Raw genomic sequence first — 20,110 nt, 5'->3', positions numbered from 1 at the left:
AAGCGCCAACAATGGCGAACCCAAAATGGCGAACGTCGCGCGACGTTCGCGAACTTCCGGCGAGCGCGAACACCCGATGTTCGCGCGAACAAGTTCGCCGGCGAACAGTTCGCGACATCTCTATCTACCAACCAATACATGGTTGCAAGTCTTTTTTGCTGATTAGATCACGGATACATCTATGAATCATTTAAAGTGTTCTTCCTAATAAGTACATTAGGCAATCACATTTTTTATAACAAGTATTTTAAGTATGAGCCTTTGGATATGTTCATCCAAAGGCGGTTATATGAATAAATAACTAGATGTGATGAGCGAATCTGTCCCGCTTCACTGAAAAACTTGCAAAACAGCAAAAATATGCAAAACACATTATGGTCAATTGACTTATTTGCGGTAAATTTCTTCAGAAAAAGTCAATGGGCTTTTTCGTGGCAAAAATTTGCCATTGCATCTTAGAGAAACATCATTATGTAATTAAAAAAATCAGAAACCCTTCTCTGCCCATACCTTCATAACAGAATACAGGTATGGGATATGTTATCCGGAAACCCGTTATCCAGAAATTAATTAATTATGGAAAAGCCATCTCCCATAGACTCTATTTTATCCAAATAATCCAAATTTTTAAAAATGATTTCCTTTTCTCTGTAATAATAAAACAGTACCTTGTACTTGATCCCAAATAAGATAAAGTTAATCTTTATTGGAGGCAGAACCAGCCTATTGTGTATATTTAATGTTTACATGGTTTCTAGCAGACTTAAGGTATGAAGATCCAAATTACGGAAAGATCCATTATCCGGCAAACCCCAGGTCCTGAGCATTCTGGATAACAGGTCCCATTCCTGTAATTTATTGAGACTAAAATGTAAGGGGGGGGAAGGTAAAAATCAACTCTCTAATGACAAAATATATGAAAAAGACCTCAAGCACTGTAGCCTTCTAGACACTTTAAGGAGACAATTAATAGCTGGCCCTTATAGGATTAAGCAGAAATCTGGAAAATGGAAATGCCCATCATTAAGGAGAACCTAATTGGTTAGTTTAAACCTCACTAGCCTCCTGATGATAGAGTGGGATGAAATTATTGCACTCTGCTACACATTCTCAAATAAATGTAATTGATTAAAGGACATGTAAAGCCTACATTTTACTACCATGTATATAAGTTGGCCATATCTTCCCCACCCAAGTCACATCATACATCATATAATCCCTCCATTTGCCAGCGCCATCACATTTTCCTAAAACAAATAGCAGCTTTCACCCGGCGGCCATTTTCCCTCTGACACATCATCAATAACACTGACATGTGCAAACACGACATTTATGCTGTAAAATTCATGCAATGCAGAATGCAGGTTACAAAACCCAACATACTTTGATAAAAAGTTCTGCTGGGGTTGAGCACTGTAATGGTTAAACTGAGTTAAGGAGAGGTGGTTAGGAGAAAAAAATAGGATCAGACAGCTAGAGCAGAGTTTCTATGGGAACCAGCAATGCTATCTCTTCATTGGCTGTTAGACTGTAGGTTGTGTTTAGCAATCTGAGCTGAGATGAACTGAGCATGCTCATAAGTCAACAGCCAAAGCAAATTCTTGAGGGAAGGGGCTGAGGGGGTTATAGGAGGAGAAGTGATTAAGGGGATGCTGCAGCCTTACTGTTAACCTTTTAACAACCAGAGTGGCAGTTACCTAAAGATTTCAAAGAGACTGTTCACTGTTTACATTTTGTGCAGGGGGTTTACATGTCCTTTAAGAGAGAGGTAATCTTTCCTTAAAATGAAGGTTGCCCAGGAGCAATTTGATTGCTTTGGAGCAAGTTTAGTTTTTTGCATGGCTTTATCTTGCCTATTGTGTTTGATATTTAAAGATATTTAAACATGCGCTTTTTTTTTTAGGTATTTCCTATCATGGCTACTCACACTTGGTTTTGTATTACTGGTGAGTATGTTACTTTCAAAAACTGTGTGAGATGCGTGATCCTTTTTTTTAAAATGTAATTTCACTACAGGGCAAATTATTCCAGTACATCAAGCTAAATGTAATGTAAAATAGTTGATGTACATAAAATAAACTCAGCATTTTCATGTGAATGTTTCCTTGTACCCAATGTATCTCACAGCAGATTTCTTCACCAAAACATGTCTGCTCATATGTCTATGGATGATACGATGTGGTGAACCATGTTGTGAATTTAGCTCACATTTATTTATTTAATTACTTTTGTAATTCTTTTGTTCAGGCCCAGATTTACAAACGGGGCGCCCCTAGGCTGTCTCTGCTCATCTCCCCCTCTCTGTCTGCGTCCACCTCCCCTTCTGCTTGCCCCTCTGCATCCACATCTCACTCCCCTTCCCGTCTCCCTCCCCTTCCCATCCGCCGCCTCTTCTGCTTCCCCCTCAGCTTCTCTCTCCCCTCCACCTCCGCTTCTGCTTCCCCCTAAGCATCTCTCTCTCCTCTTCTGCTTCCCCCTTAGCTTCTGCTTCCCCCTTCGCGTCTCCCTCCCCTCCCCATCCGCCTCCTCTTCTGCTTCCCACTCAGCTTCTCTCTCCCCTTCCCCTCCGCCTCCGCTTCTGCTTCCCCCTAAGCGTCTCTCTCCTCTTCTGCTTCCCCCTTAGCTTCTGTTTCCCCTCCGCATCTGCTTCTCTCTCCCCGTCTGGAAAACAACATTTTATTATAAATATAAAGCTAGCCCACTGCAAAATGCTCACAGTTACAGAACCACACAGTGCCGCAGTAAAAATGGTTTAAATACATTTTCATGCTAAGAACTCCTAAAAAAAAGGACCATATAATTCTGGGAAATAAATGCTGTTTACCCACAATATATCAATTTTAAGTGACTCTGGAGTAATATATTAAATTTCAGTTGCACTTGTTTTCTAAAATCTGATCTATAATTCCTGCATTGTAAGGTTCATTGTATTCTTAATGTACCCTTGGGCACAATAACCTTGTTAAATGTTAATTAATGTCTACACTGAATTAAACCATCTCACTAACAAAATATTTTAGCACCTGCTTGTGTGGTGGAGAGCTTTAATTTTCCTTAATAGAATTATATTTTAATCAATAGGGGCCATTACACTTCGCTCTTAAGGTTAAAACTAAAAGCTGTGAAATGCAATTATAAAAGCACAAGTCGTTCTCAATCAATGAGCAGGACTAACGTACCAATGAATCCAGATGAGGGAGGGTTGGGCTGTATTTTCTCATTACTGTTCTCCTGAATTATCTTCCATAACTCCCATGTGAATTTTGGGTGAAGGATATAAAAGGGCTGGTCAGGATTCCTTTTACGATGTTTCTCATATGGTGGGAATAGGTTGTAGTCTGGCTTGTGGTACCACTATAAAAAGAACACTAGACTTATGAGAAATCGAGAGAAGATTATTTTATTTTATAATCTTGACATTAACAAGTGAATGTATCTCACCATGTGAAGATCTGCATAATATGGAGAGGGGTCCCAAGCAATTAAAGTGACATCTTTATACAATGAACTGTCAGTAAAATGGTGGTTTGGGTTGGTAAGAATCTGCAACAAAGAAGAATCGCCTTGTGAGCAGTTTCACTTCTCTATTCCATAGTCCATTTCTTCTGCTGAGTAACATACAATACCTTACATGCAGACATTTTCATCTTTATGAAAAGAAAAGTATAGTTATTTTTTATTATCAAACAGGAAAAAGAACCAATACAAAAGACATGCAATTCAGAATATAAAGACCGACAAAATCTATATACTCAGCTTTACCCAGGACAGAATAACAGAACGTCTTCTGTAAATATCTGAATAATACATCAGGGTTAAAGGATGATGATAATATGTGTTACAGGAATTCATTTACTATACTGGATAGATCACTTGCTTATCATTTCATATTACTTGATTTTAGCAAAGGTTATAGTGACTTTTCTGAATGCCGTTAGCTATGGATATGCCATTCCATTATACAGTATACTAAGATTTAAGTTACACTACCTATTAAATAGTGATGCATTGTGCTACCTATGGTCAGCAAAAGAATGGACAGAATGCTTATTTTATAGAATACCTAGTTATGTGGTTAATACTGTGAATGAGTGTATATTGACCTTTTAGCAAAATCAAAGCAGGGAATATCATCAAAGGCAAAGGGCAGTGACTATGAAGAAAGTATGGCGTGCGGTGGTTGCGTTACTGCCCTGTAGTGTTGGGTTCCTTTGGATGTTCTCCCTCGCGGTTCCATCTTCTTTCACATCCTTCACAGTCCAAATACACAGAGGAAATAAATTGGCTTCTGATATAATTTCCCTAGTTTGTTTTCATGTTTAGATTGTTACCTCCATCGGATACTAATGTTGAGAGAATTAAGTAATAAAGCACTGCAACGTATTTTGACAAATATGTTAAAAATAATAATATGAGTTGCACATCTGTTTCTGGGGAAATAAAAGGTGCTAAAAAGCACAAACATGGGTATTTAAGAGTTTATTCAGTGTGATCCCCCCCTTAAGTATCCTTTTCTATTTAGAATACTCATTTGGTTGTCTAGTTCAAGCATTATCATTGAAGTCTTGTATGTAACATTGAGAACATGTTCAATCATGCCTTGCCTAGGGACCAAGTTTATTGTTTTCTTACTTTAATTAACACTTGTTTTTAAAAAGTCATATAGTTTCTTGCAATTTGAGCTAGTTGTTTGCACAATAACCACTGGGTGTCACTCTAGTGCTTCCAGTAGAATTCTACAGATGCTGCAGGATGAGGTTGGGCATATATATAACTGTATGAGAGTTATAAAACTGTACCCATAAATTGTAACTACAAAAAACAATGAGCACCAGCAGCAGGAATGAAAAGTAACATGTTACACCAAGAAGAGGAGCAGACATACATGAAATTAACAAAGGGCAAAGGCCATATTCCAAAAGACTAATGATTATTCATATTCTACTTACAGGGCACTTACTATTCCTATACTTGCAGTCAGTACTGCATTGTAGGAACAGAATGCATGTCAGGTGCTATATAAAATCCTGCAGAAGGGGGGCCAGAGAATTAATAATCATCTAAATTTGACCCAGGTTCCAAGGATTTTGGGACCCATGCATGGTATTTAGCCATTTCAGGTGCAAATGCTTTTATAACATGCCTACAATTTAATATATGGAATATATTTGTCTGTACAATAAATAATAGCAAGCAAATTTTGAAGACATTTTGTTTTTGGCTTATTTTCAGACTTGTTATGGAATCTTTACCATATAATGATAAATGACTTGAACTTGAAATATTTCACCCTTCCCACTTGCCCCCTATCTAGGTGGGCATTCCCAATGTGTGGATAATACCAGGGGCACAAGTTACTAAAATATGGTTGGGTTTAGGGCAACCGGAGTTGTAATTGGGCACAGCTTGGATGGATCAGGGCACATTTTAAAGCATACCAATATTAAATTTTTCCAATTTTTTAAATTTTCTTTAAAAATCACTTTGAGTTCATGAACAGGATGATTAGAGCATATGGCATATTACATGTACAGCCAATATTACAAAAGAGATCTTTGACACCTTACACCATAACTTGTAATCAGTGCGACCTTCTAATATTTGTTACTTAATTGTTTTATTAAAATAACACAAGAATTAGAATGCAAGTTACCTGAGAATTTATAATACGTAACGTTGTTTTGTTTCCAACATCTTTTTCATAGTTCCTTGTCGGTGCAGAATTAAATCTCAGCACTGCATCATGAGAATCTGTGGAGTGACATAATACATTAGTATTAGCAGTTCACAGCCCAGATACACTGGTATGGGATCTCTTATCTGGAATCCTGATATCCCAAAAAACTCTGAATTACTGGAAGGCCATCTCCCATAGGGTCCACTTAAAGCAAACAATTTAGACTTTAAAATTATTTCATTTTTCTTTGCAATGATAAGACAGTACCTTGTACTTGATATTATTGACAAAACAATCCTTTTAATGTTAAAGGGGAACTATTGCGAAATAGAAAATGTAATATAAGCTTTAGCATACTGAAATAATTTGTTTTCTAAATATAATCAATTAAAAATGCTGTAACGCTTCTGAAATAATCAAGTTTATCTTCACTATCCCTCTCTCAGCATCTGTTTCTCTTTATTCTCTCTTTATGCAGGAGTTGGGTGTCAGATATTCATTGACATTTGGATCCAATATATCTTATAGGGGTCTCCTAGAAGATGTATTAGAGCTCCCTCTATTAAAATCACCAGAAATCTTGTCTCTCTACTTTCAGGATTTAAGCAGAGGGCAGTTATTTTGATAGATTTTGTTTGTACTGGAATCAGTTATTTGAAAGAGCACTAATTCCTCTGCTAGGAAAGAAAGCCCCCCTATAAGATATATTGGATCTAACTGTCAATGAATACCTGACACCTGTTTTTATAAATTAATTTGGGTTTAAAGCATAGCCAGTCAGCATGATCTATTCTTTAAACATGTGATCTATTCTTCATGCAGCACCCTCCAAATTTTGTGTCTGCCTTCTAAAGCTGTATTTATATACTCCCAAACCATCTTGCAGCAAACTTTAAAAAATGTAAAAGACACAATTATATATCTGACAGTCCTACATTAAGAAAACATCTGTATCTCAAATAAATGTTGCTCCGATTCGATATGCTATAAAATTCACATCTTTTACATTTTAGGACTACAGTCCCTCTGCAGGCTTAAAAATATATACATAAAAAAAAAAATTATATATATATATATATAGAGAGAGAGAGAGAGAGAGAGAGAGAGGGAGAGAGAGAGAGAGAGAGAGAGAGAGAGAAGCCAGTATGTTACATTACTACATTAATCCTGTGTGTGTATATCTATCTATCTATCTATATATATATATATATATATATATATATATATATATATATATATATATATATATACAGTATTAATGTAGTAATGCAACATACCAGCTTTATATTCTTTATAGAATTCATATTAAGTTCTTCTAAACAAACCACTAGATTTAGGTGGGTGCATTGCACGTACAGGTATTCACAAGAAGCATTCACAAGAAATTGCAGGCAGAATGTCACTAGCAATCAGGTCAGCAATCGGTTCATTCCATTAGTAATGGCTTTTTATAATACCTGCATTCCTTGGCATTTTCCCGCAAGATATAGAATTTTGAGAAAACAACCAGTTAAAATATTGTCAACAGAAATCATTTTGACACTAACACCAACTGACAGCATAAGGAAAGATATTATTTGCACCTTCGTGGCAATGCTTCATTTCAGCAGAGACATGATGTGACTGACACAAGCTGAAGAACATTTGAAAATAAATGTACTAGGTTTTATACCATCGAACTGGAGTGATATCTTAGAATTGTGTAATGTTTGCTAATTAAAACAGCAGGCAAGCGTCCTTATCTCCTCTCATAGATGTCCTATGTGTTATTATCCCCTAACAAGAAGGGACATTTCCCAGTCCATCATTATTTGAAGAAAGTGGCTAGCGATACAAGGATAAATAAAATCAACCCTGACAGCCTCCACTTTTCTAAATTGACACCTAGACAATATTAAGACTAGAAGCTGAATAATTTGGCCCAGGAGGGTGAGACTTCCAGACATTATGGTCAGAAGTCTGCCCTGATTTCTTTGTCTCAAGTACCTGCTGCTTCATCAGATTTCTCAGGGCTGAATTCCATAAGCGCTTTTGTAGGATGGTGTCAGATAGACAAAACACATCCTAGAAGTTGTATGTTGTCCCGTGGGTAAAAATATAATGGGATGGATACAAAAATCAGATGCATAAACTACTTGTAAATTTTCCATCTGACATGACTGTGGGATGGGAACACTGCATGCTGTGTCTTGATCCTACAAAATAAAAACGGATGATGTCGGAAAGACTTTTTTACTTGAAATATCTGTCAGTAAACGCATGAACAAAAGACCCCCTCCAACTTTATCTGATCCGACTTTTCATTCTAGCCTAGGGTCATCAGATTTTGTAGCATCCTAAAAAGGTTTGTGCTGTTGAGTGGTGTTTTGTGGCGTTGCATGGCATGATCCGATAAAATCTGACCAACAAAATCTGATCAAAATCTCCTGTGTAGTGCTACCCTCAGGCATGCACAGATTGTTATTTAAATAAAACTGTTATGAGACATAGGGTAGAACTACAAAGGTGCTCGTGGAGTTCAGGTAACCCGTGCAACAAAAAATATCTCCCAGGATGATCGCATGGTCAGCTTTCTCTGTAGTTCCACCACGCTATAAAGAACCTACTACCCTACTACTATATAACACACATCTAGGGGCAGAAAATATCATATGACATGAGGATTGTGCTGAAGCCAGCTTACTATCTACATGATGGAGGGCCATTTTGCATCTAGTACCTATGATATGGCACTACAGTACCTAGACTGTAAGCTCTACAGGGCAGAGATATCCATCCTACTGTGTCTCTGGTATTTAATCTCTATTTGTATTTAATTACTAAAGTACTTGTCCTTCCTGTGTGTACTTTTCTATACTGCATAATTGTTCAGTGCTGTGTATGCACTATATAAATAAAATTATATTTTAGGTATAGGATCCCTTATCTGGAAACCTGTTATTTAGGAAACTCTGAATTACAGGAAGGCCATCTCCTATAGAATCCATTGTAAGCAAATAATTCTAATTTTATTGTAACGATTTCCCTTTTCTCTGCAATAATAAAACAGTAGCTTGTCCTTGATAGTAATTAAACTGCATGAATCCATATTGGTGGCAAAACAATCCTATTGGGTTTTGTTTCATGTGTAAATGTTTTTATAGCAGACTTAAGGTATGGTGATCCAAATTATGGAAAAATTACAGAAAACCACAGGCCACAAGCATTCCATATAATCCTCCAAACTCTGTACAAACATGCATGCAGAAGCATATTAGAAAACACTACTGTAGTAAAAATGTGTCTGCAATTACTTCTTGCGGGAGAAGTTAAAGTTGGTAGAACATCCATTTCATTGTCAATTTATTAAGTAATCTAATTTGTTTTGCACAGACAATTGATAATTAGAGATGTCGCGAACTGTTCGCCGGCGAACTTGTTCGCGCGAACATCGGGTGTTCGCGCTCGCCGGAAGTTCGCGAACGTCGCGCGACGTTCGCCATTTTGGGTTCGCCATTGTTGGCGCTTTTTTTTGCCCTCTCACCCCAGACCAGCAGGTACATGGCAGCCAATCAGGAAGCTCTCCCCTGGACCACTCCCCTTCCCTATAAAAACCGAAGCCCTGCAGCGTTTTTTCACTCTGCCTGTGTGTGCTGAAGAGATAGTGTAGGGAGAGAGCTGCTGCCTGTTAGTGATTTCAGGGACAGTTGAAAGTTTGCTGGCTAGTAATCGTTTTGATACTGCTCTGTTATTGGAGGGACAGAAGTCTGCAGGGGTTTGAGGGACATTTTAGCTTAGGTAGCTTTGCTGGCTAGTAATCTACCTTCTACTGCAGTGCTCTGTATGTAGCTGCAGTGGGCAGCTGTCCTGCTTCTGATCTCATCTGCTGACTGCTGCAATAACAGTAGTCCTTGTAAGGACTGCTTTTATTTATTTTTTTGTTGTTTTACTACTACTACTACTACTACTACTATAAGAGCCCAGTGCTATTAGTCTAGCAGTGTTGGGGAGTGGGACTGGTGTGCTAATCTGCTGCTCCTAGTAGTTCAGCAGCACCAACTTTAATTTTTTTTTTATTTTACTTTTTTTTATTTTACTACCGCTGTAGTAGTGTATAAGTTGACCTTTTAGGCATTATTTGCCCTGTAGGCATTATTTGCACACTGTTTTCTTCAACCCGCCATCGAGCTGTGTGACCTTGTTCCCATTCTGTCTAAATATCCATAATATTACCGTCTCCAGAAAAAACACCGGAGTCACTTTTTTCAAGCAGCATTCATATATTTTACGTAATCCGTATCCACCGCTGTAGTAGTGTATACGTTGGCCTTGTAGGCATTATTTGCACACTGTTTTCTTCAACCCGCCATCGAGCTGTGTGACCTTGTTCCCATTCTGTCTAAATATCCATAATATTACCGTCTCCAGAAAAAACACCGGAGTCACTTTTTTCAAGCAGCCATAATATATTTTACGTAATCCGTATCCACCGCTGTAGTAGTGTATACGTTGGCCTTGTAGGCATTATTTGCCCAGTTTTTTTGGCCACAGCCACTGAAGCACAGAGGCCAGAAAAATATGCCATATAAATGCTGAAAATAGTCATTTTTTGCCATACGTTGACTCAACGTATATGGCAAAAAATGACTATTTTCAGCATTTATGTGGCATATTTTTTCTGGCAACTGTGCTTCAGTGGCTGCAACCAAAAAAACTGGGCAAACAATGTCTACAAGGTCAACGTATGGCGAAAAATTACTATTTTCAGCATTTATATGGCATATTTTTTCTGGCAACTGTGCTTCAGTGGCTGCGTCCAAAAAAACTGGGCAAACAATGTCTACAAGGTCAACGTATGGCGAAAAATGACTATTTTCAGCATTTATATGGCATATTTTTTCTGGCAACTGTGCTTCAGTGGCTGCGTCCAAAAAAACTGGGCAAACAATGCCTACAAGGTCAACGTATGGCAGTTGTTTAAAGAGAACAGTAGATTACTAGCCAGCAAAGCTACCTAAGCTAAATGTCCCTCAAATCCCTGCAGACTTCTGTCCCTCCAATACAGAGCAGTATCAAGCAGATTACTAGCCAGCAAACTTACTATCATCTGTCCCTGAAATCACTAACAGCTCTCCCCCTACACTATCTCTTCCAAGCACACACAGGCAGATTTTTCAGATACATTTTTGCCCTTGATCCCCCTCTGGCATGCCACTGTCCAGGTCGTTGCACCCTTTAAACAACTTTAAAATCATTTTTCTGGCCAGAAATGTCTTTTCTAGATGTTAAAGTTCGCCTTCCCATTGAAGTCTATGGGGTTCGCGAACCGTTCGCGAACCGCTCGCATTTTTGCGCAAGTTCGCGAATATGTTTGCGAACTTTTTTTCCGACGTTCGCTACATCCCTATTGATAATACACTGAGCTGCGTGTGAAGGAATATGCCTACTTTATAATAATGGCGTTAACATTATAATGTACAGTGTTTAGCTTTCCAGCTGGAAGCAAAGAAACCTTTGTTTCTCATCAGTGTTATTGCAGATAAGTACTGCTGTATAATGGATTTTTCCTCTGTAATATAACTAATTAAATTAGTTTGATTAATTGAATTCACGCACAAGTGACTTTAATGACTACCATTTCTATTAGACTATAATGGCCATTCCATGGAGCTGATATTGCAGGACAGTGAGATCTAAAACAATTAGACTTGTGGGAAAATCACAAAGTGATAGGTTGCTTTCAGGATGACAAACATATAAACAATTACTGTTTTCTGCAAAAAGCTCTTTACACACAGATTATTTGAATAAAATGGAGTCTATGGGATACAGCTTTTCCGTAATTCAGAGCCTTCTGGTAAATGGGTTTCCAGATAACGGATCCCATAACTATATATATATATATATATATATATATATATATATATATATATATATATATATATATATATATATATATATATATACTGTACACACACACACACATGCATTTCTGTTAACTAAAGCATACGAGTGATAGTGCCCCTTCTCATTTAAATAAAACATGATATATATGAATCTCTCAGACATGCTCAGGCACATATAATGAACTTAAATATAATATGTGTTATGTGTTGCATATTTTCAAGCACATGGATATATGCACTTTGCAACATCTCCAAGTAATGGCCTTGCACATCTGGCCTTGTGTCAGACTGCTGCCTCTTGTTGTGAAGAATGTAATTATGATGATTAAGATGGTTGATTTTGATTAGAACTGGGCTGGAAATACCAGAAATGATGCATATGGAATGCATATAAGTATACAGCACTTCTGCATGAGACACCTGGCTTAGTTTGTAACTCTGTGGAACTTTTAATTGGTGCTAGAATGAAGAGCTTTAGTAATGTTTTAAATCCTTCACATCATGCAAATATGAATTCTCTAACTAAACTGCAAAGAGCAAAACATGTTAAATGGATATCTTGTGCTAAAAACTGAGAAGCAACCAGCTCTAAGAAGCATGTCTTGCTCCAGAAAACCGCTTTCTGGGCTTGATAACGATGGCAGCTCTAATCTATCACAGGCGGTTAAGAGTGACTCATTTGTGTCAAAGTGAGGAAAAATAGATAGGAAAATGCACATCCCAAGGAGCTGCAGTGATTTGATGATTACTCGTGGCTCACCCAGTGAAGGAGTTAAAGTGTTCCAAAAAAAAAAAAAAGAATTGGAGACAATCAAATGGCAAAGAAATTACCTCTCTGAATGCAGCTTCACTCAGGCTAAATGACAGCATCTTTAAGTGAAGAAGAGCTAATGTAGAAAAGTAGGGGCTGCCAAGCATTCAGGACAGACCCATAAATACAGCAGTCACATTGATTTAGCCAGCAGACCTGCAGATAATAGGACACAGCTTCCTGGCATTACTTTAACACTTGTATTTAAAGTGCCTGAACAGCCTGGTGTATGGTGGATGCAATATAATAAGGACTGCATAGCAGCTAATGACTAATAAGTCTATTACAGTGAGAGCTATTAATTATAATACTATGTTATGCTACTATTGTGGTATTATAGTAATTAGTGACCACTTCAATACTAAATATGACTGATCTGTTTTTTACTTTTTGTACCTGGTAACTATAACAGTATTGACAAGATTATCCATATGTTCGCACACTCAAAACAGATACAATTTAGAAAAAAGGTGGTTTGAAAAAAATAATTTTTACTTTTATGCAGAGAAAAATACTTTACATGAACAACGCCATAATGCACATGGCATAATTTATACAATATTAAAAATAGCATACAATATCAACCACCCTTTAATTATACATGGCAAACAGAATATCAACAAGGAGCGGATACACCTACCAGTAAAATGAGAATGGCCCCAACGTTTAGGCACCAAGGCCTTTGTCATTGCTATTTTTAATATTGTATAAATTATGCCATGTGCATTATGGCGTTGTTCATGTAAAGTATTTTTCTCTGCATAAAAGTAAAAATTATTTTTTTCAAACCACCTTTTTTCTAAATTGTGTCTGTTTTGAGTGTGCGAACATACGGATAAAATACATTGGTATAGGTTACCTTTGGTAGGGGTAACATTTGTTCCTGCACCTCTAATTACTTTTTGAAAGTTCTGGTGTGCCCTCCATTCGCTATTAATTCTGTATTGACAAGATTAGTCATAATATTCCTGAGTGAAGCCCTTAAGAGAAATTTAATGATAATATTTTTTGAGCTGACTGACCCACAGACCAGTTCTACATCCAAAAACCAGCCAACGTGTCAGATTATCTGGAAATTGGGCTCCATATTGCACTACACATTTTAAAAATGTGTATTTGTAGGGTAGTACTAAATCACAACCTATACAGAGACAGGTTGGGTGAATTTTGGGGTATTATATTATAATTGATGGATCTGAGTGTGGGCTGTACCAGTACTGGCATTGTCCTTACGGTTACAATCTTCATTTTGGATATCTGGGAGGTACGCAAGGTCAACAGAACTAGTGGTAAAGAAACAAATGGTTCAACTCTTTTAACAGGCAATTAAAATGCCTCGGCACAGGACAAGCAAGCAGTATGGCTCCTATGCAGAACAGTAGCTTTGCACATTAATAATCAACCTAAAACTTACTGTAAAAGTATTCATGGATGAACTAATGTTTGCACTTAGATACATAGAGCATTTCATGATGTTTTGTCCATATAATGTCAGTCTTGAGAAATTACCATTGTTATTGCACCTGCACACAATTAATAGAATCAGGATACCTGTGTTTTAAGACAAATAATCACCTGTGTGTTCTACAAACAAAACAATTACAAAGCTTTTTTTGAAACAACTCCTGCCATTATGTATTTATGTTCTTTTCCCTTGGGAATATTTACAAAACATCAGAAAATGCTCATGTGCCATACATTTGATGTATAGTGGCATGATATATAATATAGGGGGAATAATGCACCATGTGTTGGTAAACATAAGGAAATCAGTAAGTCTCTAAGGTGTTCTGGCAAAAAGCCATTGGACAGGTGCTTTTCTACAGGTCGTGGAACTCTGTTTTTTTCTCTGCTTTCTTTATCTTTTAATATTGCACTCACATATTTCAGTAATCTTACAGAACATTCATTTTAACTTTTTTGCTCTTAAGTTTTAAAGTGCAACATTACTCTTCTAATAGAATTCCCATAGAATACCCGTTGCATGTTATGTCACCTTTAAGGGGATACTCACATGGGAAAACTAATGGGACAATTCTGTGCCAAAATAAATTTTTTAAGAAGAGCAAATATATATTTTTTTATATTTAGTTTTGACACAAAACAAGGCATTTTTTTCTAAGTCATCTTACCCTTATAACTTGAACCTAACCGTCAACAAAGCAGGTAAAAAGACAACAGCTCTTCCTAAATTCAGAAAATGTTTTTATGCTGCTTACACTGCTCTGCTTCGGGCTAGTAGTACATGCTGGTGGAGAAACCACTTTGTACTGTAGTGGAGGGTAATGCATTAGTCCATTAAGCGTAAGCACACATAGGATATTTTGTTGCCAGTGGGAAATTTTGCTCCCTGCAGGCAACAAAATACTTTTGCATTACATCTAACCTGAACTGCTGTATTAAAACAATCTGCATTATGTATTTGTTAGAAAATGGCTTCTTTATTTTCGTAAAGTTACATGGTTCATATAGCAAATGTAAGCAGCCATTAAAAATTGTCCCTGCTGCAAGGCACATTTGGAAAATTTCAAGTGTTACAATATATATATATAAATTTTATATATATATATATATATATATATATATATATATATATATATATATATATATATATATATATATATATATATATATATATATATATATATTTATATGAAGTTGGCCACCATTTGCTAAATCACTTAATTTCACTACATTTTAGAACATTGGTGGAATTTGCCTTAAGAGAATCAAAGAGGTTGGATACTGATGTTGGGGGATCTGGCCTGGCTCACAATTGTGTTCCATCCCAAAGATGTTTGTTTGATATCAAGTCAGGGCTCTTTGCCACCAAATAAAGTTTTTCCACTTCATGTCAGCAAAGCAATTCTACACAACGGACACTATTGTGCTTAAATAAGAGAAACTTTTCCCCGCAAAAGTAAGAAGAATGGAATTGTCAAAAATGTTATTGTGAATGTTAAGACTTGTATTCTATAAAAGTAGAAAACCATTAAAGTAATTCTTCAGTGTAAACATAAAAATTGAGTAAACACATAGACTGTGCAAAATAAAAAATGTTTCTAATATAGTTAGTTAGCCAAAAAATGTAATGTATAAAGGCTGGAGTGACTGGATGTCTAACATAATAGCCATAATTCTACTTCCTGCTTTGCATGGGTCATAACTGTTTGCTTTTGAGTCTGACCTGCATGCCAAGGATCAAAAGCAAACTCACTGAACAGTTATGTCTCATGTGGCCCCCCTTAAAGTTGCTGACTAAAGCTGGCCATACATGAAGAGATCCGCTCGTCTGGTGACATTGCCAAATGAGCGGATCTATCCCCCAATGTGCCCACCAACGGCAGGGCTATTGCAGATTGGATTACAACGAGTAGTAATGGGCTCAGAAGGATCGGTCAGCAGAAAAATGAAACCTTCCCGATCGATATCGTGGCCAGATAATGATCGGGAAGACCCGTGGGAAGCCCCCATACAAGGCAGAGAAATTGGCGAATTAGTCTAAAGGATCGATATCGGCAGCTTTATCTGCCCGTGTATGGCCACGTTAAGAGTTAGATAGTTGAAAAGCAGGAAGTAGTATTCTCTCTATTATGTTAGACATCCAGTCGCTCCAGCCTTTATAGATTACATTTTTGGCTAACTAATGATATTATTAACATTTTTTATTTTGTACAGCCTTTACCCAGTTTTTATTTTTACACTGAACTGTTCCTTTAAAGGGGTAGTAAACCCTGCTTACTCCTCAATCAAACTTTACTCAGTTGTTGCTGGACAACAAATGCCAGAATAATGTAACATATAATAAAGATTGAGGCATGCTGGGAGCTGTAGTCCAGCAACATCAGGTTTCTTTTCGTAAAGCAATATTGCACAATAAAACGTTTCCCAAACATTTATACAAATCTCCACAGCCAACGACTACTTTAAAACGAAAAAAAAAACCTCCAATGAGAACTACAGCTGATCAGTGTAAATTTGGCTTCATGTTCTTTTTTTCTGCAACTGGAGCTGAAAGCTTTTAGCACAGTTTCCCAGCACTGAACAAGTCTGTCCGTTATTTCCATGTTTGATTCCAGTCAATGTTCCCTCTTGGCTATGTGAGCAAAAAAAAATTTTCATGTCAAAATTTATACAAACTTTTGTGTTTTAACACAAAATTCTTTGTGCGCACCACAATTTGCTGTTTGTTGTGGCTTTAAAATATACTCTTGTGCGGCTTAGAGGGTACATTGCTGAGAAAACCAGACAGATTCTTCAACTTCAATTTTAGCAAACAAATTACGTACAGGTTTTTCCTGACTCTGATACCATAAAGCAATTATAAAGAATACAATTATAAGTTGTATTATTAAGTCTTATGGCTTTGCCTACATAGAAACCCAGGTAGAGATAAAGCTTATTTGTGTGCACTGGCCTCAAAATTTGTGTGTGGGAGTACAAGTGCACACCTTAGAGCAGGGATTCCCAACCTTTTGAAACTGTCAGCAACATTCAGAAGTAAAAGGAGTTGGGGAGCAACACTAGCATGAGGTGCCAAATAAGTGCTGTGATTGGCCATTTGGTAGCCCCTATGTGGATTGTCAACCTACATTGAAACTCTGTTTGGCAGTGCACCTGGTTTTTATGAAACCATAACTTACCTCCAAGCCTGGAATTCAAAAATAAGCACCTGCTTTGATGCAACTGGGAGCAACATCCAAGGGGTTGGAGAGCAACGTGTTGCTCACGAGCTACTGGTTGGGGATCACTGCCTTAGAGGGAACATTGATTCCAGTGTAATTCAAAACTTTCTCTATATGTAAGATAACAGCAAGATGCCAGTTGAAGGGCTTGGAATCAGCATTCTCATTGGACAATTATTTTACATGTATAACAAAGTTTTTGATCAGTAGAATTCTCATTGGTGAATTTTCTTGCAACTATAAAACATTTGTGGGTGCTGTGGGGCAGCGTTATAGTTGGGTTTACAGCCCCTTTAAGAACAGCCCCAGATCACTGTTTCTTTTTCACCAAACTTTACTGTCCTCATCACTACGCAATAAGGTAGGTTGTATTTCTCCTAGCAATTCCCACCACTTCATACAACACTTGGAATTGTACACGGCAATGTTAGATTTGTTTGTTTCTATTAAATACAATGCTCCTTATGAATAATTCTTGCACTGACATTGTTTCCAGAGACAGTTTGGAACTTAGCAATAATAGTTCTATGTGAGAAAACATACATGCAGCTACCAAAAAAGCTATTGGTATGTTTACTGTTTACAAATTGTGCATAAGGTCCCTTGTAGGGCGACTGCTTCAAAAGCCCTCAGTAATAGAAATGCTTGTACAAAAATACTGTAATTACACAGGCAGACAATTATAATGAATTGGCTAATGTATGTGTATTTTCTCTTCAGTCTTTCAACTCCTTCTCATTAGTGGAAGAATGCAGTTTATAGTCTTCTTTGAGAAAGCTATAACAAAGTTAGTCCATTTTAGTTTACATATTCTTATAATTTTCTACTTCTTTCTGACATCTTGCAAATAGCATGGACATACAAAGTGTATGTTGAATGTTTTTCCTAATAGGGCCACCCGCAAGTGTATTCCCGGATCCCATTCGGTGGAGGCACTGCCAGAGAAGAATTTCCCAGTACCCTTTCACCTTGCAAAGGGGACTCAGGATCTGCACTGGCGTTTGGTAAGAATGTACAACTTGGGCATCAGGGGGGTTGCCAAGAGGGTGTTACAAAAGATTTGCTTCTCCTCTAAAGCAGTGTTTTCCTAACTTTCCTAACTCCTCAGGAGTGTGCAGAATGGTTGTATTTTATCAGATCTTATTAAATCTATTAAATAAAACTGCAATCTCCATTACTCATCCCTCTTTTTATTATAATGTAATTTACAATGCCGGTGTGCCCCCAACCCAGATATACATAGGAGTATAAATTTGTGTCAGTGCTGGTCTACAGTACTAAAGCCTATGATACATGCAATCATTGAAAACTGCCTTCAAAGGAATGACTTTATTTGCCATAAGAAATCAATTCAGTACCATTAGTGATACTTTTCAGCTAAGCTTTGATTAAATGACCTACAACTTTCTAGTGACAGATGTTGCAGGGCCAATAGAAAACAGGAATAAACCAGTATTTATCAATGAAGATTTTTTCTTACATATCATTAAGGGGCACATTTACTAAGGGTCGAAGTGAATTCAAAGTGAATTTTCGAATTCAAAAACTTTGAATTTCGAAGTAATTTTTTGGTGCTTTGACCATCGAATAGGCCAAAATTAGTTTCGAATTGAAAAAACTTTGAATATTCGACCATTCAAAGTACTGTCTCTTTAAAAAAAACTTTGCCACCTTAAACCTGCCGAATTACTATGTTAGCCTATAGGGACCTCCTAGAACCTATAGCCAGTTTTCGGCTAAGTTTTTAGAAGGCAAAGTTTTCTTTTTTGAAAATCGTTCAATCGATCAATTGTCTGATTCGAACGATTTCTATGATCGATCGATCAAACGATTTGAATTCGATCTAAATGGCTAAATTCACTGGAAAAAAACTTTGACTATCGAATTTCTACAATTCGATGGTCGAATTTCGAAGTTTTACCACTTCCAAAATCGACCCTTAGTAAATGTGCCCCTTAATGTAAGAAAGGATGATAACCTCAAGGTGCAATTTCTTTCCTTCACGGTCACCCAAAATGGACATTATTTCCTTGTTCACAGCCCCCTTGGAACTTTAGAAAGAATGGCAAAGTGATGGCTTTTAGTGAAAAAGCAAACCCAGTATTTTTCCCCACAAAAAGACTAGTAAATTCTTATTTTCTATTAAAAATATATATTAAACATAGTACTATAGTTCAAAAAAGCATGTCCCCAAAGAGCAGCCCCTGGTGCTATTTTTGCAGAAACTAATTTCATAAGAGGGACTGTCTGCAGCTGTGCAAGCAGTTTCTTTTATTACTCTTCCATCTTGTTAGCTTCTCAAAAGCACTAAATAGGTCAAGGAAATATATTTACTTTTCATGGTTTTTATATTCCCAGTGGAACAAGTCAATAAATATCTTAATTCTATATTTACAGACAATGCACCTCTTCAGAGTAAATTTATACCTAGCAGCATATACAGTATATAGACAATTGTCCATGGAGTAAACACTGTAGCAATGATGTGAAGCTGTAAATTATATACAGGCATGGGACCTATTATCCAGAATGCTCAGGACTTGGGGTTTTCCAGGTAAGGGAGCCTTCTAGATCACATGCCTTAAGTCTACTAAAAAAGTATTTAAAATGAAATACACCTAATAGGATTGTTTTGATCCTATACCTGTACATATAATTTACATAATACATAATAACAGTTTTATTATATGCCCTCCATATTGCCCTGCCACTTGAAACACATATGCTCAAATCACAGTTATCACAGTTTCTTAAAGGGCAAGTGTCAAGATATTGCTTTGTACAGCATACAGTTGACTCTGTAATAGTATGTGCTAGTTGTGTCCCTGTTTTGGCTTGCCATGGTCCTCATGACATGATGCCACACACATTTCAGGTTTGCTATAATGGGCTTGAATCGTTAGGAGCTGTCACACAATATATATAAATATGTATAAATGCACATCTTTTTATGTCTGGGTGACAGATCCCCTTTAATTCCTATTACCACAACTATTTACATGAAAATTACGTTTAATAGTAACCTTTCTATAAGAATGATATGAGAATTTGT

At 37.0% G+C, this 20,110-nt stretch overlaps 1 protein-coding gene across 1 annotated transcript in view; it reads right to left on the bottom strand.

The window, feature by feature from the left end:
• The window catches only part of st6gal2.S (ST6 beta-galactosamide alpha-2,6-sialyltranferase 2 S homeolog), a 71,955-nt gene that overhangs the window by 9,575 nt on the left and 42,270 nt on the right, over positions 1–20,110 (bottom strand). The window contains exons 3-5 of the mRNA XM_018249752.2: positions 5,654–5,751; positions 3,442–3,543; positions 3,180–3,354 (exon numbers count right to left, since the gene is read on the bottom strand). Of these exons, the coding sequence (XP_018105241.1) occupies positions 3,180–3,354; positions 3,442–3,543; positions 5,654–5,751 (375 nt within the window). The remainder of the gene's footprint in view (positions 1–3,179; positions 3,355–3,441; positions 3,544–5,653; positions 5,752–20,110) is intronic.

This window comes from Xenopus laevis, chromosome 2S, assembly GCF_017654675.1.
Source record: "Xenopus laevis strain J_2021 chromosome 2S, Xenopus_laevis_v10.1, whole genome shotgun sequence".
In the NCBI taxonomy this organism is placed as follows: domain Eukaryota; kingdom Metazoa; phylum Chordata; class Amphibia; order Anura; family Pipidae; genus Xenopus; species Xenopus laevis.
The sequence above is the reverse complement of the archived record's forward strand: the minus strand, read 5'-3'. Positions and strand labels throughout refer to the sequence as shown.